The sequence below is a fragment of the Aspergillus affinis genome, assembly GCF_023601865.1.
Source record: "Aspergillus affinis strain CMG 70 chromosome Unknown NODE_36_length_285616_cov_85_140891, whole genome shotgun sequence".
Classification (NCBI taxonomy): domain Eukaryota; kingdom Fungi; phylum Ascomycota; class Eurotiomycetes; order Eurotiales; family Aspergillaceae; genus Aspergillus; species Aspergillus affinis.
In genome coordinates, this window is record NW_026515817.1 from 164,512 (window position 1) to 188,859 (window position 24,348).

Genomic DNA, 24,348 nt, shown 5'->3' on the forward strand with positions numbered 1-24,348 from the left:
TGAATGGAACCTTTTGAAAGATAAGATATACAACACAAATGTTTGATTCTTACATGCTGGAATCGCAAATGATCCAAATCAGACTTATAATTTAGTTTATAGCATCCATGCATTAATCGATCGAACTTAGGGTCCTCAAGGCAAATACCGATGGAAATTAATGAACAAGAACAGATATAATATAAATATGGAATCTATCGAAAGAATATACAAAGACAAATCGATTCTAGCAAACGACAAAACAAAGTAAACCATAAATGACAGGCGAATGTGCGTGGTCACAGATATTATACGAACATAGGAAACCAAGAAGGCAGGACGCTGTCATATCAAACCAAATCAAGACAAACCAGGACAAAACATAAGAAACCGATCAATAAGCATGCATATATATACGCAAGTAAATCAATTTTCAAAGGTCAAATCCAAACAGAAAGACCAAAACCAAACCAAAAGATAGACAATAATAAAAACCCAAACAGAGCGGACGAAAGCGTTGAGCAATGGAGGCGATCTTAATTCTTCGACGACACAGACCCCGAACCCCACCTCGTGAATCTTCGAGCCAAAGTAAAAGCCCTGCCGAGTGGATTCCACGATCCCTTCTTGGCCAACGCCTTGGAGGACTCAGACCCCGATGCTGTGCCAGGGGGAGGCGAGGACGTGATAAGCTCAGTTGACGGAGCGGTGACATTGTTGTTGCTGTCATTCCTCAGAGCATCTTCGTCGTGTCTGTCTGTGTTGTTGTTGTGATGGAGAGCCAGAACAGCCAATTGGCCGAGGAAAGTCGGATGCTCGAGGAGATCTTCCAGTCGGACCTGGTGACCCTCTTGCTCGAGCAACCAGACGACCTGCGCCATGCTGAGGATGTCACCGCCGAGTTCGAAGAAGGAGGAGTTGAGCTGGTAGCGGGTTTGGTCTCTCTCTGTGCGTCCGGTTCGAGGCACGTTGTTGCTGTTGGAAGAGAGGACTTGATGCCAGGTCTGAGTGAGGAGGTCTGAATGCACGAGGATCTCGGAGATGCTGCGGGTGTTGAGGTGGGAGGAGAGGAAGTGTTCGTCGGAGGGACGGGGCAGGTCGTTGACAACTTGGCAGGAGAGGGAGCGGAGAGTGGAAGGGGAGGGGAGGGGGATGTTAGGGTTGGCGATGAGACTTTGCACTGTCTCGCAGACCATTTCCAGGACTTGAGTGGCGAAGGGGGCTTGTATGGGACCCTTGACAGAATATCCGAGGGAAATGTCGAGCGTCTGCTCGTTGGGGAAGCCTTTGGAGAAGAGGGTGAGGTCGTTGAAATTGTCAATGACGCCAACGCCGCCCATGCGGTAGTGGTTGTCGTCCAGCTGCATCTGGCCCTCGTATTCGACGTTCTGGTGGAAAACAGAGGTCGTGAAGTAGGTGGAGTCAGACCAGTCGGTGCAGTGCCGGATGATCTCCCGGAAGCCCAGGGACTCGTAGGGCATGTTGGCGACCTGCTGGTCCTGGAGGTAGCGGAAAAGATCCAGGCCAGTCCAGTGCTCGCCAAACTTGACTCGGACGGGGATCATGTTGAGACAAGGTCCGACAGTGGCTTCGATGCCCGGAATGGTGGCATTCCTGCCGCTGATGGTAAGACCAAAGACGATGTCTGCATGGGCGGAGAGCTTGGCCAGTGTCATGGCCCATGCGGATTGCATGACAGTTGCGATGGTGACATTCTCAAGGACCGTTGGCGGGAAGTGGATGGTTTTCTTTTGCTCGGTGAAGCCGCCAATATGCTGGAAGTTGTTGGGAGCTTCACGTCGGATGACCTCTGTCATTTGGGATCCCTTGAGAAGTGTCCTCCAGTGTTGATAGTGTTCCGGAGTGATCGACACAGGAAGAACCCGCATGTAGTTCGAGTAGGATGGGGTGGGAGGAATAGGGCTACCTTCATATCCCATTTTAATGGCAGACATAATTCTCGGAAGGCATACACCATCAAATTGGGCATGGTGCATGCGAATCAGAATGCGGTGCTGGTCACTCATCTTCTTCTTCACAATGTAGAACTGCACATACTGCTCCCCTTGACGGGGAATCTGCGCGCGGTCTTGCTGCTGCAGGGACTCGGTATAATCATCCAAGCTCTTGTCGGTTTCGCATACGATGATTTCCGGCCGGACCTTGCGCAAGATGACCTGGAAGAACTGGCCATGGAAACACACGAAAACCGTGCGCAGTATGTCGAACGCATCGACAGCACGCAGGAAACTTTCTCTGAGTCTTCGGATATCCAGTGGACCTTGGCCATCAAGGAAGAAGTAATTCAGCATCCACCTTGATTTGAATAGACTCGCAGTCAAGGAAAGGGCCTGGAAGTCTGTCACCGGCAGAACGTCCGCGATACCCCCTCGGAAGACGCCAATTTTGGGACTGATCCCCGCTCGAAGGGAGGCGGAATCGACCTCTGATGATCTCAGGACCGTGAGCTCGTTTGGCGTGTCAGGTCTAGAGAGAATGAACGGAGTCTCGATAGCTCTCTCGTTTTCAGGCGTCATGGGTGGTGTGCTAGTGCTTGAAGAAGCCGGACTGGCTCTTTCGCTGACAATTGCCAGCATATCTCCGAATACGGGATTGTTGAAGACATCGGCCACAGTCAAAACCAATCCCTCCTCGCGGGCAACTCCGACCATTTTCATGGCTGTTATACTATCGCCACCAAGCTTAAAAAAGCTGTCCTGGTGCTTGACGGCGGTTTCGGACCGCCCGAGGGCTGTGTTCCAGAGCTTGCGAAGGCGACCCTCAAGCTCGCTTGTTTCCTTGTCGCCCATTAGAGTCGGGACGGAGTCCGAGAGAGCCATTTTCCGGGCGTCATCCGCTTGGAAGGGAGAATCCAAGCCTTTGAGCTGATACTCGTCGGACTGGTTCTTATCCTGGCCATCAGGTTGGGCGAGAACAAGCTTGCCTGTCTTGATCATCTGGCTAATGGCCTCATTTACCCGCTGATCAATCAACTTCTGAAGATAATCGTGATCAAGTAGTTGCAAGTCCGACAGAGCAGGACCCCCCGGGGGATGGTCATGAATGTGCAATGGCTCACCGGCGAGAGCCAGCTCAGAAACCAGGCGGGATGGCTCCTCAACGAAGCAGGTGAACACTTTAGCAATGGAATCGGTCAGGTCCTTTGCTCGATTTTCGGACACAGCGTCTGTCCAGAATCTGAGCAAGATGCCCTCGTGACCCCTGGCAGTCTCAACATTCACTGTCACAGGGTACTAGATAACAGTCAGTTTCTGGTCCAATTATCTTAGTTTGAAAGATGGGGGAATCTTACCTCAGTTGGATCGAACGCATACTGAGTGTCAAAAGAGATCATATCCTTTTTGACAACCTTGGACTCAGAGTGATTCTGAATAGAGATGGTCGTGTTGAAAAGCGCTTGACCTTGACGACCAAGTTCATGCTGGATCTTCGCAAGTGAACAGTTTTGATGTGGGATGCTCTTGATGTGGTTTTCCTGGACCATCTTCGAGACGTCAAGAAGGGTGTGGTTGACCGCAAAGTTGACTCGGCAGCACAACATGTTGATGAAAATTCCAACCGCGTCTTGGATTCCAGGAACCGGTGAATCGCGACCAGCAGATGGGTATCCGAACGAGACATCATTGGATCTTGTGAACTTCCGGAGAACAATCGCCCAGGCAGTCATGGTCAGGCTTGCGAGGGTGACAGAGTGTTTCTCGCAGAATTGCTGTAGCTCAGGGAAGCGGTTGAAATCCATCATCAGAGAGCCTAGTTGACGGTCGTCTTTTGTCTCGGCGGAAACCGACAGATGGCAAGGTCGCACTCCAGACAGGTATTTCATCCAGTAAGTCAACGCTTCTTTTTGGTCTTGCTTTCGTGCGTACTTGATGTACTCGCTGAAACGTGGTCCTGATGCTGAGGCGAGAATGTTGTTATATGCCAATGCAAGATCTCTCAAGATGATAGCAACGGATCCACCATCAATGATGGCATGGTTCATCTCGAGCTTCATGAAGACACGACCGGAGGTTGTTTGGCAGATTGTGAGCTGTTGAGGTAGTTTCGAAGATCTCTTATCGTTGATATCGCGCAGTTTGATGTTATCAATTGTCTTGAGTGCTACATCATCCTCACATTGGAATTCAACAATCTCATCCCCAACCGATTTGATGACAAGTTGATCGAAAGAACCGCCCTTGGAGTTGCTGTCAACAAACAAGGTTCTCAGAACCTGGTGACGATTGACCACCATCATCCAAGCCTTTCGAAGCTGGGCCGGGTCGACCTTGTTCCTCTGGTCATAAGGACGAACCTCGAAGACTACATGGAACATGTATTTCTGCGGATCACGGAGTTGACTGAGCAGAATGCCTTCCTGAACAGGAGAGCAAGGGTAGACGTCTTCGACCTCATCCCAGCTCATTCCGACGCTCGGGATAGTGCCTTTGACCAGGCTTCGTAGCCCATCGTATGTCATATTGAGCAAGGGGTAATCGGTGAGGGTGGGCTCGGGGACGCGATCTTTGTAATAGAGGAAGTCTTCTTCGAGGATTCTCTTGCACTCAGTCATCCACTCCAGAATCTGGCTTTCATGCTTCATCTGTCGGTTGTAGTTGAAAGAGACATGAAGCTTTTCCTTGACAATGATTGCTGACACTTCCAGAAGGGCAAACCGAGGCGTTTTCTGACCCATGTCTCCCGCCACTTCGAGTCTCTCACTGTCGAACGTAGTGCCGAAAAGCTGGAACAGGGAGTCGTCGCGTTCCAGCTGCTGAAGCTGACCGAGATAATTGAAAATGATCTCGAACGGAACGGGGAACTCCGTAGCGCCAGTCTGGTGAAGCATATTCTGCGCGAAATAAGCTTGGCCATCAGTGGTGACCTGGCGTCTTGTGTCCTTGACATATTTCAAGGTCTCCATGATGTCTATTCCAATGTTAGCACCAGCTCATATCAGGGGAGTCCAAATTATAATTACCTGAGCCCTTGTTGACGCGCAGGGGGCAGATAGTTGTGAACCAACCGACTGTCCTCGAAAGGTCGACACTAGAGTCTTCCACGTCGCGGCCATGGCCTTCATTGTAAATCGTCGGGATATCTCGATCAACAAAAACTTGACGGAAGGCATGGATGACAGTAGCAAGCACAACATCAATGGCCTCAGCCCGGAGAATGTGTTGACCATGCTCTAGGACGAATGCAGTCTCATCTTCACTCAACGTGAAAGACTCCATCTTGACATTGCCGTATACGTTTTCTGCATTCTCCATCCCCCAGTATCTGAGGTTGGGCGTCTCAACCTCGAAAGGAAGCTCAATACTGCGGACTTCAGTCTTGCTGGTCTCCATTTGCACTTCACACCAGCTTTGGAATGAGAGTGCCTTTTCAGAAGAAAGAGACCCAGATTCGAGGAACTCTTCTATGTCCTGCAGAACAATGCGCCATGAGACCATGTCCACACACAGATGATTGGCTGTAAGAAACAAGATCTGCTGGTGACCTTGAACCTCAAACAGATCGGCAGCAAAGATTGGTCCATTTTCAATATCTAGGCTCTGCTGGCTTTCTCCGATAATGGGGAGCACTGTCTTCGGAGTATTGACCGCGTGAATGCGGAACCGGTAGGAACTGTCAACATCCTGTAAGCGTAGGTTAGTCTTTGCTTCGCTGCACAAATTGGGTGGAATCCACTGACATCTTTGATCTTCTGCTGCCACTTTCCTCCCCGCGACTTGATGAAGCGGGCCCTGAACATGGAATGACGTTCGATAATTGCTTTGATCGCTTGCTCCAAGTTTTCAGGCTTGATCCTTTGGGTGATGCGAACCGTCATGCTCTGGTTGAAGCGAGCATTACCATCAAACGCAGTGGCCGATTCGAAATACAGCGTTTGAATAGGAGACAGGTCGAACAATTCACCGGACTTCTCCTTGCGCTGGATGGTGTTTGTCTTCACACCAGATGCAGCAGCAAGCTCGGTTATAGACTTGCTCTGAAGCACACTGTGCAATGTGACTTCAATTCCTTGCTTACGAGCCTTGGAAACGACGGCCATTCCCGTAATACTGTCTCCACCTGTATAATCATGTTAGTTCATATCGTTTTGCAGGTTGGTATATGTGTAAGGAGTATTGCTCACCTAGACTGACGAAGGAACGGTTGAGATCGACCTTGTGAGAAGGAATGTTAAGCACCTGGCTGAAAATATCACGGAGAGCATTCAGGAAGGCTCCCTGGTCTTCTTCTTCTTCTTCCTCTTCGGGTTCAACATCACCTCGCTTGATGTCGTCGTAATCTTGCATAATCCGGCCATAGGTGCGCTCGTCAATATTCTCAATCCAGCTTGTAATCCGTTTTCTGTCTAGCTTTCCGGAAACAAGCATTGGCAGTTTCTTGATCACGGCCCACGTCTGAGGAACCATGTATATGGGTAGCTGCGTCTCGAGGTTCTTTTGAATGTCAACAAGTTCAGGTAAGACACGCTCCATAGTAGTCTGGTTGACAAGTTCGCATGTCTCATCCGACATAATGCTCTTGTCGACATTGAGTGATTCCATGGACATGATAGTGACCAGTCTCTGCCGAAGGAGTCCCTTCCCGGGCATAATCACGATGGCGTGACGAATTCGCGGGTCCTCATGCAGGCGATGTTCAATCTCTCCAAGTTCCATGCGCTGCCCGTGAAGCTTGACTTGGTGATCTTTGCGACCAATGCACAAAATTGATCCATCTGGATTGTATTTGACAAGATCACCAGTTTTGTAGATTCTCCGAGGCGACGGCAGCGAGTTCGCAAAGCTCTTCATCCAAGCTGGTTCTGTGACAAAGGCCTCTGTTGTCTTTTCGGGGTTTCGGAGATATTCTCTTGCAAGTGCAGGACCCTCCAGCGCCAACTCGCCAATGGTACCTAAGGGAGAGAGTCGATCATGGTTCTCAGGATCCACAATCCAAGTTAGAGTGCAGGGGATACCGTTGCCAATGCAAGCGGCATCCGTGTTGGGAGAAACCTCAGGGTTGATCACAGCGAAAATGGTGGTTTCTGTCGGACCGTATCCATTCATGAGTTTGATACAGTGAGCCCATTTGTTTATCACTTCTCGTGATAGTTTTTCTCCACCGCATACAAGGACCTCCAGCGTTGGGACCGTTGAAGGTTCGATGATACTAGCGATAGAAGGAGTCAAGAAAGTCCAGTTCACGCCCATACGCTGAATGGCGCCGACAACATCGTTCAAACGCTCCTCTTCGCTGGGGATGCATATACAACCACCATGCATCAAAGTCACGAGGGTTTCCATGATTGCCGCATCAAATGCAAGAGACGCAAACTGGAAGGATCGGGAATTTTGATTCATTTCCACCACAGGGCCAAAAGCCAGGCCGCTACTGGCAAGCGCCCGATGATCAAGAATGATTCCCTTGGGTCGACCTGTACTGCCAGACGTGAAAATTGAAACGGCCATATTTGATGGCTGAGCTGTTTGAGGGCTTTGCGTCTCAGTTGTCAAGGCACCATAGGCTCTTATTGTCTCCTTGCTAACAGGTATGATAGTCTTAACGAGACCTGCGTAGCGCTTGCGGTATTGAGGAGAGCAGAGGATGACACGGGCGTGGACTTCTTCAATGATTTCACTGTGTCTTGACGTCGGGTGAGATGGGTCCAATGGGACATAGGCTCCACCAGCAATGAGAACACCAAGGATAGAAACAATAACCCAAAGGGATTTGTCCATGCAGATAGGCACCAACGTCTCCGGTCCAACTCCACGAGAGCTAAGGTAGTTCGCAAACGAGGACGCAAGATCATGCAGTTCCTTGTAGGAAAGCTCACCGTCCCAAGCGTGAACGGCCTTGGCTTTCGGTTGGGCTGAGCAATTTTCTTTGATGATGTCGTGGACACATCTTTCAACGGCAGGGACGTCTCTCTGATTCCATAGAGAGATATCTTTTTTGTCAAAGGCGCTGAGCAGCTCAAGGTCACCAACTTTGCGAGTATCATCGTTGGAAACCGCAAGCAACTGCTCGAGAACGTAACTGAATTGGTGAATAAGCCTTTCAGCCAGCCAGCTGTCCAGGACAACCTCGTCATGATGAAGTGTTATATCCAGACCAGATTCATTGATCTTGCACTCAACAGTGAGTGGATGGGTAAAGAAGTCTCCGCTGGTTTGTCCATTTCCAGAAGCCCAGATAGAGCTGTCAAGAGCTCCTTCCTCTGATTGAATTACCAGAAGATTCTGAAAGTCGCAAGCGACCGACGCATCACTACTGAGCTTGCGAATGCGCTGCAGTCCGGAATGCTGATGCGGAATGGTCACGGTGGTCAATTCGCGAACCCTCTGCAGGTATTGAGTGATCGAAGTATCGGTATCGACTTGAACACGCGTTGGCACTGTAGTAAGAACGGGTCCGGCAATATCTGTAACGCCTGCAAAGCTAATGTTTCTGCCCATTAAAGTCTCACCAAAGCAGACATCGTCGGAGCTAGTGTGAACAGATACCACAATGGCCCAGGCAGCACGAATGATCTCAGGGAGCGTCAATCCCAAAAGGTTTTGGGATCGGGAGATTCCAATGTTGCTGTGGTGTCGGTTACCCACCCGCACAGCATCTGGTGAAGTTGACTTGTTTTGCGGGAACGGAGAGCAAGAGAGATTTGAAAGTTGAGATTTCCAGAACTCATCCGACTTAGACATGTCTCTATCCTCAAGATAGCTGATGAAGTTCTTGTAAGGGAGCGTTGTCGTCTTGCTCGACGCCTTTGAATAGACCTCCTCTACTTTTCGAAGAATCAGCGGCACGCTCCATCCATCATAAAGTGCGTGATGAATGGTCCACACAAAGTAGCGTGTCGAGGAGGCCTGAGGTTGAACAATTGCATAACTGGCCAGCTGGCCTCCGTTGTGGTTCGACAATCCAAAAGTGCCATCTAGAACTTCTTCAACTGTGTCTGCAGTGGACCAAGAGATCGTTTCTTTCTTGATCACTGCTTGGATGAAACCCATGGAGTCTGTGTAGACAATACGCGTTCGAAGGATATCCAGTTGGTTCACGGTCTCTTGCCAGGCCGCCTTGAACTGCTCGATATCGAGACCTTCGGCGAGTTCAAAGACAGGCTGGGCAATGTATGCCCCCTGTTGCTTGATAGACAGTGTAAGAAGACCCTCTTGCACCGGACTGCAGGGATAGATATCGGATATCAACTTTTGCGGGACAGAAGATTGATCAGAAACGTCCGCCAGGATCTCCTCGCGAGAAACCGAAGCAGATAACAGACTGAAAGGCTGCACATTAGTCTCGACTGTCTCCTTTTCTGATATTCCACAGCATTTTGCCATATCCAGCAGAATGGGGTTGGCATAAATGTCGGCCACGGTGAGTGAGATTCCACGAGAATGCGCAGCACCAACAAGTTTCATGGCCGAGAAAGAGTCACCACCAAGCCCGAAAAAGCTATCTTCGGCGCCAACAGAGCCCGGTGCAAGACCAAGGGCCTTTTCCCAAAGACCCTGAAGTTCCCCGGCAACTCCACCTTGAGCAACTTGCTTAGTACCCCCATTGATGCTGGTATAACTTTGAAATTGTTCCTTGGACATGGATTCAATTATCGTACGGAGACCTTTGCGATCGAGTTTGCCTGTCGAAGAGAAGGGCAAGCGTCGCAATGGAAAGAAAAGCTTCGGCATCATAGCCAATGGCAGAGATTCTCGCAAAGAGGCCTGAAGGGCTTTCACAGTCTCAGTAATTTTCTCAGTCATAGGCAACAAGAGCTGGGAAGCTGTGCTCGGCTCGAAATTTTGTTCCTCGATGGTGAAAAAGGCTCCCAGGCACTTTGCCATCGTCTTCTCCTTTGGATTGATGATGTCAACAGCCACCTGGGTATCTGGAGGCAGATACGAGATACACTGTTGCTCAATCTCTTCCACTTCAATGCGGACACCATTAAGCTTGATCTGAGTGTCCTTGCGGGAGATGAACTGGATCGAGCCATCGGGACTGTAATAAACAAGGTCTCCAGAGAGATACATGCGATCCCTTCTCTCAAGAATACTCTTCAAACCCTCATGCTTGGTCCATTCAGGATCACGGATGAAAACTTGTTTCGTCTTTTGCTCGTTGTTGAGATATCCTCGGGCAATGTTGCAGCCTTCTAGGACAAGCTCTCCGATGGCACCGACCGGGACAAGTTTGCGATGATTATGCGGGTCAACGATCCACGTTCTACCCGACATAGCAGTACCGATTGAACTGCCCTCGACATCGAGACGCTTTCCCTCTTGGTTGATCTTCATGCTCGATGTGACGACGATAGTTGCTTCCGAGGGCCCATAGGCATTGATGACACATCTGTCCGCCCAGCGTTCAATATGACTTTCCATCATTTTCTCTCCACCGCAAGCAATTGTGGTCAGTCCAGGAACAGTCTTGGGATCTAATGTGTTGATGATGGATGGAGTGCAACATGTGGTGTTGGCTTGTGTTCTCCGTATCATTCCGGGCAGGTCATTTAGTCGTTCCTCATCAGATGGCATACAGATGCAGCCGCCAACCATGAGGACAACAATTGTCTCGAGGATGCTGATATCGAAGGTGAAGTTCGAAAATTGGAGCACGCGAGTGTCTGTGCTGAAGTTCAGCGGCTTGGCGAATGCAGTACAGCCTAAGGCAAGTCCAACATGCTCAAGCACTGTCACCTTCGGCTTTCCTGTCGTTCCAGAGGTGAAGATAACATATGCTGCATTGTCGACAGTCGGGCTTAAGGCTGGATCAAGAGGGGTGGGATTCGGAAGCTGCCTAATGCTTTCTTCGCAAACGGCAAATGGCGTGCCGCAAATCTTGGAGGCTTTGTCCAGGTACTTGGAGGAGCACAGGATAATCTTGGCACCAATGTCATTAACCAAGCCCTTGAGTCGGCTTTCCGGGTGGCTAGGATCCATAGACGCGAATGCTCCTCCTGCTTTGTGGACAGCCAGTTGCGCTATGATAGCCCAGGCTGACTTCTCAAAACACATTGCCACAAATACCTCAGGCTTGACACCCAGGCCTCTCAGGTGGCTGGCAAGCCTGTTGGACAAGTCATCAATCTCGGCGTAGCTGAAATCCCCATCCCAAGAGCAGATAGCTATTTTTGATGGGCGCATTAGAGCTTGCTGACCAATGATCTCGTGTGCACATTTGTCGGGTCGCTCGGACAGTGTGGAATTCCATTCAAGAAGTTTCTGGCACGAAGCATTGTTGAAAAATTGAACCTCACCAACGGCGCCATTTTTGCCAAGACTGATCATAGAATCAAGAATTTGGCCGAAACAATCAACGATGTTGGCGATGCTGTCATCTGATAACGCGTTTTTTTGATACGTGAAGAGCACCTTCCCCGCCAATCCTGTGACTGCTGCGTGAATGGAAATCATGTAATCACCCGAGTCGAACGTTCCATTGGAGACCAAACCTGTTTCGTTTGAGCTAAAGACCGTGTTGAAAAGAGCGGTGCCGTCAATTGCGAGTTCCTGCTGGACCTCACTCAAAGGGAGAGAATGACGCAGCATCTGCTTGAATTCTTGCTGTCTTGACTGGACAGCCTCTTCAAGCTTGACATTGTCCATAAGCCGTAGCCTGCAAGTCATAACTATTGCAGAGTCAGACTGTTGGGTGGTGCTGTACCCGAAGCAGACATCCTGCAGGCCTGTGAAAGATCTCAAAACCAGGCCCCAAACGACTTGAAGGAATACATTGGTGTCCACTTTAGCATCTTGACAGAAGGCACGCAGATCGGATGTAGAGGAAATATTCAGTTCGGTGGATCCGAAGCCATCCCGATGCGTCCTTGAGGGCAGAGCATGGAAAATGCATGGTTCAACATCGGACAGATATTCCTTCCAGTAATCCATATCTGCGGTGATGGAATAAGCATTTTGCTCATCATGGATCTCCATTGAACTGATTGAGTCTTGCTTCTTGGATTCCGAGTTCAGGACGTTGAAATAATCCCCAAATCGAGCCATTATTCGATCGACTTGGGCAGCAGAGACTGTCTCTTGATCAAACCGATAGCTGCATTCAATACCCTCTTCCCCAACAGTGATACACAGTACCAGAGGATAAGAATGAGACGCATCGTTCAGCGCTGAGCTATCTTTGAAGTGCTCTTGGAAACTCGGTTGTCCTCCACAGTTGTTCAAAACCAAAACCAGGTTTCTAAAGTTGGATGCGCGCGCGGTGTCCCCGTTGAGTTTGCGGATTCGCCGAAGTCCTCCTTTTTGGAAAGGCTCTGCTGCGATTAGACATTGCTGTGCAGTATTCAGGAAATTCCCGATGACGGTTGCTTCGTTGACAATAAACCGCCGAGGAACTATTATCGCACTCTTGTCCTGATTCAGGAGCAATTCTCCAAAGCAAACATCCTCAGAAGTATAACCGTAGACAGTCAGTGCCCATGCTGCGAGGATAGTGGCCTTCGACCCAGAGTTGAATTTTGCAGTCTGTGACCAAGATGCATTCGCCTGGCTGGTTTTGCTAGCAGAAGTCTGTGAGCGAGTGGAAGGCGATGGAAATTGGCTAAGCACCGAGTTGGCTAGTGTGCTTCGCCAAAACTCATTGAATTTGTTGAAATTGAATTCTAGTCGAGCTTCATCGGAGATATTCTGCGTAGCGATCCTCAGTAATTGACGATCAAGTTTGCCGATTCGGTTCAAGGGTGTTTGAGAAACTGGGAAGTAAAAGTTCGGAACCTGATTCGAAGGCAAAGACTGTGAGAGATGGGTATGAAGCTTGGCGACAATATCGTGGAACTGAGGAGACGCTCCAGAAATCAATGCAAGGCTATCTTCAAGGACGGTACCGTTGTCGTTCATGGGAAGCACGAAGACAGCTGGGCAATTAGGAGATTCCTGCTCGTCCTCGAGCTTATCCACGACGCAACGGTACTCAGGTGGAAAGAATGCGTTGATGTGCTGTTCCATCTGCCACATATGCGCCTGAGACGGTGATCCAATCTCCTTTGACTTTCTTCCCATGAAAACAAGCGACCCGTCCGAGTTGTAACGAGCCAAATCCCCCGTCTTGAACATCAGCCGGGGCGCTTTTGCCTGGTCAGGGGTCTCGTCGTCGCAGTTTCCGGCGCTCTGTTGCAGAGCGATAAGCCATTGAGGATCCACGATAAAGTTTCCTGCTGAATTCTCCTCTTCATTCAAGTAACCTTCGGCAACAACAGGTCCCTCTAGCACGAGCTCACCAGTGCATCCTATAGGAACCAGAGCCTCATGATCACTGGGGTCAACAATCCAAGCCAAGCAACCATTGCTTGCTCCAATCAGCACCTCATTCATTGAAACATCGGTAATCGATTTGTGGATGGAAACTGAAGAGCTCTCGGCTGTTCCGTAGAAGGTATGCAGCTGAACTTTCGGAGACCAGGTTTCAGTCAACCTTTTTAGCGGAGCTTCTCCGAACAACGCCAGAGTTTTAACCTCTGGAACATCCGATGGTTGCAAGTAGGAAGCGAGTGACGGAGTTAGGCTAATGCAATTTACGTGCAATGCGTTGATCGATGCTGAAAGGTTCTCGCGAGAGTTGTCTGATGGAATACAAAGAGATCCACCGCGCAGAAGTACACCAAAGATCTCCTCGATGAACATGCCAGATGTGTATGCAGAAAATTGGAGGTACCGTGTCTTCTCATCTATGCCAAGCGCTGAAGCAAAGGCCTTTGCTCTCGCGAGGATAGTCCGGTGGGTGAGGACAACAGGTCGAGGCGTCGAACTTTCTCCCGAAGTGGAAACCACATAGGCTTCATTTGACGGGTCCATAGAGAACTGGAACTCCCCGTCCAAGCTTGGGAGATATTTGAAGAGAGAGGCTCCCACAAGGATAACATATGGGATAGTACCCTCGAGAACATGTGCCCTGGTGGGAGTTGCAAGAGCAACTTGCACTCCATTGTCGATAAGCCATTGATCGGTGTTCTGTATCCAACCTCCACTCATTGGGACACAGAGTCCACCTGCTTTAAGCACCGCCAACACGGAGACAATTTGCCAACTCGAGTTGGCAAAATCGATCGGAACCAAGGCCCCAGCGCTCACACCAAGCTTGATCAAATAAGTCGCTAGGATCGAAGACATTTCATTGATCTTGGTGTATGTAAGACTGCCCTCTCCATCCACAAGTGCTAGAGCATTCGGTTGCAGCTTGGCCTTCTCGTCAAGGATTTCGTGGATAGACTGATCAAGTCTCTCTGGAACGCTAACATTCCACCTTGCGATTTGGTTCTCGGCCCAATCACTCATCCCGTTCAAGAGACTTATCTCCTTGTCCTGGAAATAAACGATGTTTTCCAGGTGCTTGAGGAAAGTACGAGCGACACTCTGTGCTTGACCATCCGACAAGGCCGTTGTCCAGTAATTCAAGTCCAAACGAACTTCATCGTCTGCGACTTCAACATTGATAAAAACTGGAAATTCCGCTGGGTCATAAATCGATCCAAGCTCTTCGAACTCGATTGCTTCTCTGGGCGAATTCTTGAAGCTCGGGAGCTTCCTAAAAGAGATTCCAGTGTTGAACAAAGTCTCCGATAGCTTCAAAGCGTGCTGAATATCGATGAGCGAGGCATGCTTGTAAGGCAGTTGCTCCATGTAGTCATTCTGGACCTGATTCAAGGCCTCTTTCAGTGGAGTGCTACCCGAGGCGTTCATCCGACAAGCTAGCAAGCTGATGGCGGGGCCAACAACCGACTCGATGTCTTCGACAGGCAAATCTCTGAGGGATGTCATGTAGCTAAAGCAGACTTCATCGGTATTGCAGAAGGACTTAAGTGTAAGACCCCAACCAGTGCTAAAAGCAGTCGATAAGGTCAGTCCATTTTGTTCACAGACCCTTTGGAGTTCTTCGAGTGGTTCAAAATTCAACCGCATGGTTTTGAGCTGCTTAGGAGCAGAGACACCATCGGTGAGCACGGGCAAGTGGCAAGGCTTGAACTTTGACAGATACGAGCACCAATAGTCGATGGTGTCCTGCTGAGGAGTATTTTGGAGGTAGTCGATGAAATTTTTGAACTTTGGCGTGTGATCATCAAGTTTTTCGCTGTATGCCAACTGCAGGTCTCGAAGGATCAGGGAAATGGAGGAACCATCCATCGAGGTATGACTCATCTCAATTCTGCAAAATAACCTACCATTTGCTGTTTCGCAGATAGTAAGCCTGTGGGATGGTCGGTGCTCATGATAATTCATCGGCTGTTGTCGGTCCAGAGTTGCTAGCACATCACCATCGCTCAAGCACCTCACGAAACTAGGACGGGCATCGAATGTCTTGAGAACGACTTGACAGAACAAGTTCTGGCTGGTGAAATTCTCCACGAAGATAGTTCGTAGCATTGGGTGTCTAGAAATCACCTTTTGCCATGCGAGACTCAGACGATTAGCATCTGGTTTACCCTCCCAGCATTTCACTTCCACAGTATCATGAACAGCGTAGAGACCATCATCACGAGAGCGACTGAGCAGTATAGCCTCCTGCATGCGCGAGCATGGGTAGATATCCTCCACTAGGTCGGGAGAGTGTATTCCAATACTGGGGAGCTTTTTCGAGAGGATTGTCTCCAGCTCTCCGTAGTTGAGTGACAGTAGTGGAAAGCTGCTTAGTGTAGGTCTTGGCTCTAGGGACTGCAGTTTGTTTCCGAGGTATTTTAGGGTATCATGGCAGGAAGCGACCCAGTTCCGAATTAATTCCTGATGTTTCATGTACCTGTTGAAGGAGAAACTGAAGCGCAACCTTCCATGAACGGCAAGTGCTGATGTCTCGAAGAGCGCAAAACGAGGAGTCTCTTCACCGAAATCAGCAGCACCTCCACCCCGGCCAGTCTCTCCAGCCATCTGGTTCATGAGCTGGAATAGACCATCGTTCCGCTGCAGGTCTCGATGCTGACCGACATAGTTGAACGAGATCTCCATAGGCCCATGGTGGCCGCACTTTTGTGGACCCCCTGCGAGGACGCGGCGTGTGAAGTCTTGCCGTCCATTGTCTGAAACTTGGCGGCGGAGATCTTTCACCTGGATGACTGCGTCGACAGGGTCATCCAAAGCAGTATTCGAAATTAACATGGGCTGCAGAATGGTAAACCAGCCGACGGTACGCGAAATGTCTATCGTGGGATCCCAAACTTCTCTTCCGTGGCCTTCGTTGTAGATCACAGGCAGCGATCGATCAGTAAACGCTTGTCGGAATCCGTAGAGAAGTGACGCCAGGAATATGTCAATTGGTTCGGTTCCGAGGCTTCTATGACACTCCATAAGAAGGGCGTGCGTGTCCTCTGGACTCATCTCGAAGGTCTCGCAGTCCACATCTCCGTACGTGGTTTGGTGATCCTCCAGTCCCCAGTAAGCAAAATCAGGGGCGGGAACTTTGTCTAGTTCAGCCTTGTCCGCGGTTTCGACCTCCTTGATTTGCGCCTCCTGTAATTGAGACCAGGTTTGGAATGGAAGGGAGCCACTCTGGGACAGATCTTCGCTTGGGTTAAGCAAAAGCTCCTCCAAATCCTCCAAGATAATCCTCCACGAAACGATATCAACCACCAAATGATGAGCAGTCATCGAGAGAACATTTTCCCTGCCACTGACACGGAAGATATCAGCTGCCATCATTGGACCGGCGAATGCATTGATACAAGACTGGCTATTCGAAATGGCATGTTGAATCTCATGTTCGCTGGTCTCGCTGTGCGATCGGAAGCGGTAAGACCCAACAATATCTTCGGTGATGTGCTGTCGCACTCCGGCCTCAGGACCCATGTCCGTAAATCGTGAACGGAGCATAGAATGTCGTTTGACGAGGGTTTCAATTGCACGGCAAAGTTCGTCATCGCTGATGGGCCGGTTCAGGCGGGTAAGAACACCTTGGTTGAAGTACCCCTGACCCTCCTTCCGCACCTTGAAATGGAGTTTTTGGATTGGCGAAAGCCCAAATGGCTCTTCGATCGTCTCCTCATACACAGTAGGCTGGCTGATCTCAGTGACGTGTGTTGCCAAAGCCCGAATGGATTTGCTTTGGAGCACTTGTTGAACTGTAACTCCAAGACCCTGCTTCTTGCAAGATCCCATGCAAGTAATCGCAGCGATGGAGTCTCCGCCGAGACTCAAGAAACTTTCGTCGAGACTGATGTGGTTTTTAGGTATGTTGAGGATGCGGCTCCAGATGGAAGCCAGTCGATCTTCCGTCACATTTGTGGATCGGATGACCTCTTGGGTCGAGGAGTCGCCAAGTTTCGCTAGGTCACGATCCGGGTCTTCTTCCATGCCCGCGACCCAGCTTGCGGTGGCTTTTCGATCAAGCTTACGAGATGCAAGCTGAGGCAGGGACTCGACACATAGCCACCCACTGGGGATCATGTATGTCGGTAATCTTGATGACAAGCGGTGACGAATATCGGTAACAGCTGCCATTTTCTTTGAATGTTCGAGAATCCTTAGAGGCACTTCATCCGATCCCGACTGAGAGTCTACATCTGTAGACAAGGATAGCACAGCCACTAATTTGCCCTGGTAAAATCCCGACTTGGGAAGGAAAACCAGGCAATTTTTAATGGCGGGGTCGGTATTCAGGTTATCTTCAATCTCTCCCAGTTCAATCCGCTGTCCGTGGAGCTTGATTTGAGTGTCTTTTCGTCCTATATATGTCAGCGAGCCAGCATCGGAGTTATATCTTACCAGGTCACCAGTTTTGTAGAATCGTCGGTCGGAGTGGGTTTCATCCTCACTCTTCGCCCAAGCTGGATTGTGAATAAACACTTCTGCGGTTTTTTCGGGATTGTTGATATAGCCTCGGGCAAGCGTAGGTCCTTCAAGAATCATCTCTCCCACGCAACCGACGGGAACAAGCTTGTCATGGTCCTCTGGGTCCACTATCCAGGGGCGAACACCAGTGGGAAGACCAATATCTCTGCAGTCGGAGAGCCGCGTCATCTTATTGTTCACGGCTACTGCAACGGAGCATTCAGTCGGGCCAAAGGCATTGATAAGCTCAATCTTTGACCATGTGTCCAAGTGCGATTGAGACATTGCCTCTCCGGCTAGAACGAGTGTTTTCAACCCTGGTACCTTTGACTGGTCGACGAAATTAACAAATGTTGGCGTCAAAGAAGCATGGTTTACACGCATGTCGTTGATCACTTGGGTAATTTCGTTCAATCGCTGCCCCTCACTGGGCACACAGATACAGCCGCCTTGGATCAATGTAGTCAAGATATCGACAAGACTCGCATCAAAAGTATGTGCAGCAAATTGCAATACTCTTGCTTTGTCGAACATACGAAGTCGAGGTGCGTGAGCGGCTGCGCCAGACGCAAATGCTTTATGTTCAACCAAAGTACCCTGCAGAGATTAGACACGTGGGTTCGCTTGAAATAACTGGACACGTACCTTAGGCTCTCCAGTAGAGCCTGAAGTAAATATCACATAGGCTGCATGGTGGCCTTTCACTTCTGTTGAAAGCTCTTTCTCTTCAGAGAGAGCCGGAAGCTCCTTCAGACTTTGATCATCCAATGGCATTATGTTCTCCGTAATGGCCTTTAGATTGCCTTCACGGTTTCTGGAGCATATCAAGATGTTTGCTTGTACTGATCTGACCAGAGACTGCAGACGGGATGTTGGATGCGTTGGATCAAGAGGCACGAAGGCGCCTCCAGCTTTAAGAACTCCCAACACTGCGACAACGTACCATTTCTAAGTAGAATAAAATAAGCAACAAAAAGAGCAAAGAATACCATATCACCACTTACGGATTTGTCGAAACAGAGAGCAACGCGGACTTCGGGTCCAACTCCCTGCGCTTGGAGATGAACAGCAAGCCGGGAAGCCAAGAGGTCCAATTCACTGTACGTGAAACTCCCATCCCAAGCGCATACAGCCTCGCTGTCCGGTCGAATGAGCGCCTGTTCCTGAATTTTCTCGTGAATACAACGATCGTGTTCTTCCGGAATCGCTGCGTTAAATTGGCAAATTCGGGACCAGTCTTGTGCCGAAAACTGATTTAACGCTTCCACCGCAATGTCCTCTCCCGACAGGATTTGCGATATCGTTCTCTCGAAGTAACTAGCGATGCTTTTCATTTGTTCCGTAGAAACCTCATCATTCCAGGATTCCAGAAACATGCTGATATCGTTCTCCAGGATTTTCACGTGGAGTCGTACCCGAGTCTAGCAATGATGGGTTAGATAGCCCTTGGAGAGATAAACTTTCATTTTCCTTGATCAACACACCTTATCCGGGAGCGTCATAGCCAAAACTGGCTGTAGCAAAGTGTTTCCGGTGCCATTCGACGAATCATAGCAGATGCGTATCATCAAAACGGTATTATATGGCGTGTAGCCATCATCGGCCAGATGAGACTCCGTGTTTGCCCCATATTGTTGAGGCAAAACACTTCTGCTTGCCACTTTATTTTGAATCTCACGAAGGGAGTCATCTTCGTTGATGGTGAGACTGAAGGTCGACGGATTTGTTATGTCAGGGCCATCAAGGTATTGATAGCCGAAGCAAACGTCTTTGGATCCGATGTAGCGGTAGAGGAGGAGGGCCCACGCGGTTTGGAGAAGGGAGTGGATTTCCTCCCGGCGCCAGGCAGCCAGTAATTCCCGATTCTGTGATGGAGCCGTCTTGACTTTCATCGACACAGGCCGTTTGGGCCCACGGGAGGAAGGGCTGAACCTAGGGAGGCAGCATTGGGCAGGGTGAGCCATGGTTTCTTGTGAGTAATACTCCGAAGAGCTGCAATAATCTAAAAACGAGTGTGAAGTAAACAACAGACACGGTTGACAGTACTCAACTCTGTACCTGTTCTTAGCTTTAAATTGGAGACGAAGATCCGTGGATACTTCATCATCAGACCTCCTTAAAAATTTTCATCCCATTTCACAAAAATAGACTAATCGAGCTCGCTAAGGGGGGCTTCGTAGCAGTGCCTCTAGCTGCTCACAAACAATGACATTATCCATAAGTCGAATACGAAGGCCAGCGAGGTCCAATGACGAGAGTTAGAGTTCAGGATATTGGCCACAGGTCTGAGGATTGGCCAGTCTAGTATGCCGTGGCTCATGGAATCCACCTTCCGCCGACTTGTTGAAGCCAAAGGGGGGCAAAAAGAAGTAGTTCGAGTGCGTAGGCACTGCTAGCCGTGGGGGATGAGAACCCATGTGCGAATGGCTTGGAGCCTGGGGAGTTGGGATGCCTTAGAGTGGAGCATGTCCAAGGCCAGGCCCAAAATAATCGAAACACAAGCAGTCAGAAAGCGAGAAAGCGGAAGGCATCAGGGGACAACCCTGCATGCATTATTTTTTCCGGATACAATCCTGGGCCGTTCGAGCTGGGTCTCGAACCCAACATGATCCTACGTAATATTTAGCGACTCATGGGGTCCTGTCACGCTACGACAGGTGGATGTTCTGGGTCCACGCCAGGCTGCGTGATGGGGACACTGCCAGCTGCTGACGAACGGAGGATTCACCCAAGTGAGAGAAAGTTTGATGTGAGAATCGACCCAAATGATGAGCTGCATTTCCCCTTGAGACCCCGAGTCCGTGGCAGGGTTCATTGACAATCAAGGTTCCGGATGAAGAGGTTGTTGTACTTGAGGAGTCAAATCAGGGAAGCCGAAAGGGGCCAAGCGATGGGGGGAAAATCTGTGATTGGACGATCACGGGGTCTGGGAAATAGCCTCGTACCTAAGGCACCTTACCTACTTTCATGTACCTACAGTAACTACCTAGTCAGGTATCGTAAATTGCACGGGTCTCAGCGCCATCCACGGATCCATTGCGGTGACCGACTGGAGTAGAAACCTGGATAACCAGGCCAGAACTATTGTACAGATTACAGAATCTGAGGATGATCCGTTATTGGGGCTAGACTGGGTATGCTACGATGGTAGATCCGGGATGTGTCGGCTAGTCGACGGAGTCTTAGTGCCTCCACTATCTCCGAGCAAACCTAGTGGCCGAGTGCTAACGAGTGAAAGGCTTGGGCGCGCGGAATTCATGACACACTATCGGCATACTATCGGCGTATACGAGAAAGTATCGCCATTTTCTACTGGGATGGCGCATTTGAAATGGCCGACTATATGAGCCTTGTGAGTTTGTTTATCTTCAATTGAAGGTCGATACCAATACATTTCCATGCAGGTACTATACCTACCTACATTCGGCGGTAAGTCGACGGAATCAAAGCGTTGAATAAAGAGCATGAGGGAGGGAAACGATCCATTCATGGCATATGCACTCTCTTTTCTGCAGCGACGCCACCGGTGTTTATCGAAGAGCTGGCTGGCTTCTATGCCTCCTCCCCTTGCTAGTCAAATTATGCAGCTCTCTATAAACAGATAATGTTTAATATCAAAAATAGACAAACTAATAACAAACACAATAATAAGTAAACAAATAAATCCATCATCTTACCCCAAACCGTGTAGTATATTTACACAGTACACGGCATTACGCGGTATATATCTTCATGAAGCCAAGTAAACCGAGTGATTATTTACAATTGATACAGAGTAAACATGGAAAGCTTTGTTGAGAAGTAAGACGCTGTATTCCGGAATGAGGAGATTTTTTTTTCTTGGAGCCCACCGACGTGCATATACGGAGTACACCGTATATAGACAGGGGCGGAGTTCTCGGCCCTAACCCGGGGGGATTTTTTCATCCCTTGATCCGATGATTATAGGATTCTGATTCTGATATGGACAGTTACAGCCGACTACCCGAGAATGTGGTCGGAAAATTTTCTCGTCTATAATATTTCCATGTACATCGTATGTCTGTTCTTTTTCTTTTTCTTTAAATTTTTCTCTCTATCCAATTTAACCGCAGCTGTTTTATCGAGAGGTCACATACTCCGTACACCGTATGTACTGTACATACATATGTACGTAGTATGTCTGGGATGGGATGCAACTGGCCTAGACAAGCATCAATTTCGAAAGTCAACCGGCCATATGTAAATTAATTAAATGCAAGGGCTGCAAGGGGGTGTGCCACTAGAGGAAAACCGCTCGGTTATAACCGCTAGCGAATGGTCTGCATGATCGAGCAATTTCCGACTTTCCTTTCATTTACTCGTCGATTTCTATTTGCTCTTCACGCTCAAAGTTCGTAGCGATTTCCTCCATCGAACCAATATAGCTCTACCGTTTGCCAGTGGGATACAGTAAATTGCGCCCCACTCGGCTCTTGACTCCCGCGCCGGATCTCTAATGATCTTCAAAGTTTTCGGAGAATAAAGGGGCAGAACCGAGAAAGCCAAAGGGAAGACAGAAAGTCAAAAGCCAAAACAGGGCACCGATCCAAGCCAGATCGTAACGATGACAATTGATCTGCTCCTCGATGTCACGTTGCGCACCGTCATCAGATCGGAGCTGAATGCCAACTGTCAGGCCGCAGCGAGACGATAGAAAACGGAAACTGGAGATTCCAAAAAAAAGGAAATATAAAACATGAGAAAGGAAAAAATTTTCACCCTGCGTCTGTGAGGCCCACACCTGAGTGCTGGGCTCGTGGCCTGGCCTGTCCAAGAGGTACGAAGTCGAGTGGACTTGCCCGGTCCAATTACCCTGCTACGGGAGTAAACAACTAAACCTGGAAGAGTGGCGCGTCCCGGCCCTGTTTTAATTGCACTAGCCTGCTTTGGTATAGCTCGGGCAGCCACTGACCCCCCTTCTCCACCAATGAGACCAGGGGCGGCAGCATCATCCACCTATGATCTTCCGGGCAGGTGCTGTCATCCGGACCAGTAGTGGGACGGAAGGACCGTCGCCGTCAACCAAGGCTTTCCCCCACCCAGATCATCTAGCGCATCTACGCAGGATTCAGGAATCCCCTAGCTCACCCATGTTCGCCATCCACCACGATTTAGTGTCGTTATTTGCTTCACTAACGCGAATTCTTGGACTAATAGTATCACTAATCGTTACAGAAAGCTCGCTAGTCTTCCCCTAGGCGCACTCGTGATATCGGGATCTGATGGACGGGATCTTGGTCTACTGCCGTTCTAAGTTAATCGGTCACCTTGAGGACAATCATTTCCATTTATCCCCCAACTAAGGTAGGTAGGTACCTACGGAGTACGAACACTCCGTAGACACGTTGCCTAATATCTACGATGTGCTCACTGCTCAGTACTGTTGAGTCTTACCCTGCGGGTCCCTGCTGGCTTAGAATTCTACCTGGAAGTCGGAAGACACTGTTAACTAACTACTAGTCAAAAAGTGGTTAAGAATTCGGCTAGGCCCTACCTATCCACTGCCACTCGCTAGTTTTAGCCATGCCTGTACCGTTCACCTCTAACCCCCGTTCGAGTTGGACCCCGACAGTACCCTCCGGACTTGCAACGGGGGTACTTCACCAACATCCCCAAGTCCTAACGGGCTTGGCCCAATGATCAATTGGGGTGGGGACATCATGACTGCGCATCCCCTATTATCTTCCGCATGCCACCGTCTTTTCATTCGTGGAGGGACGGAGATGGCTTTTCGCCACCAAGGGGGATTGGGTAGTGAATCTGCATCCCGCACTCCCGCAGAGATCTATTTCTGAGAGAATGTCCTGGCCCTGGCTGAGAATCCTTCTTGGCTATCCTTTTTGCGGCTGATGTGGCACCAACCTTAGACACCCTCGTGGCCCAATTGGGAAATCGGTCCACAATTGGGATAGGGATGAATATCCGGGTCGAGCTGTCACGGGAATTAGGGACGAATTGGCGGGTGCCAGCCGGAAATATTATTTGGAATAGAACTGAGCTGTCTGATGTCAGTTCCGGTCTTCTTGACACTTGATGTTCTTGCTTTTTTCGGAGTCCCGTTTCATCCCCGTCCCCGCTTACAATCTTCGTCGCTCTTCCATGATCCCTTGGAAAGGATTATCGCGATCTGAGATTTCCTCGCGCACCCACGAGTAGGTCCAAGCTAACGGAGTCAGCATGTATGAGACACGACTAGACCACAGTATTTGTGCAAGCCGGGAATGCAAACAAGGCGCGTATACGGTGTAGGTTTTTACGCCATCATTAGTCATTTAGTCTCTTGGATGCGTAAGCGTCGGGCCAGTTCATGCTGAGTGTGCTCCATACTCCGTACTTTTGAAACGGTTCGTGGAAGTGGAGAATGGAGGCGGTTCCTACTCGAATGAGAGGTCCATTTTATTCATAGTCAAAGGAAAACCCGCCGTTACAAGGCGCTGAGCGAGGCTAGCTACAGTGGAGTGTCCACGATGGATTCGACTCTCGGGCAGCTGATTTGCTCGCAAGGTGACACAGCTGTCTTCTTCGTGTTGAGGGAGCAATTCCGCTGTCGCCTCTCTCGATATCTGCGAGGAGATTTCTG

The 24,348-nt window shown here is 49.5% G+C and overlaps 1 protein-coding gene across 1 annotated transcript; it reads right to left on the reverse strand.

Moving 5' to 3' along the window:
- Positions 1–515: 515 nt before the first annotated feature.
- nrps1 (nonribosomal peptide synthase Pes1) lies at positions 516–19,711 on the reverse strand (the record flags this gene model as incomplete). Its single annotated transcript, XM_053099690.1, has 8 exons — positions 516–3,233; positions 3,293–4,908; positions 4,961–5,621; positions 5,678–6,057; positions 6,122–18,344; positions 18,393–18,695; positions 18,752–19,168; positions 19,232–19,711. 8 exons carry the CDS (start codon positions 19,709–19,711, stop codon positions 516–518), a joined length of 18,798 nt encoding a protein of 6,265 aa, XP_052956591.1.
- Positions 19,712–24,348: the final 4,637 nt, after the last annotated feature.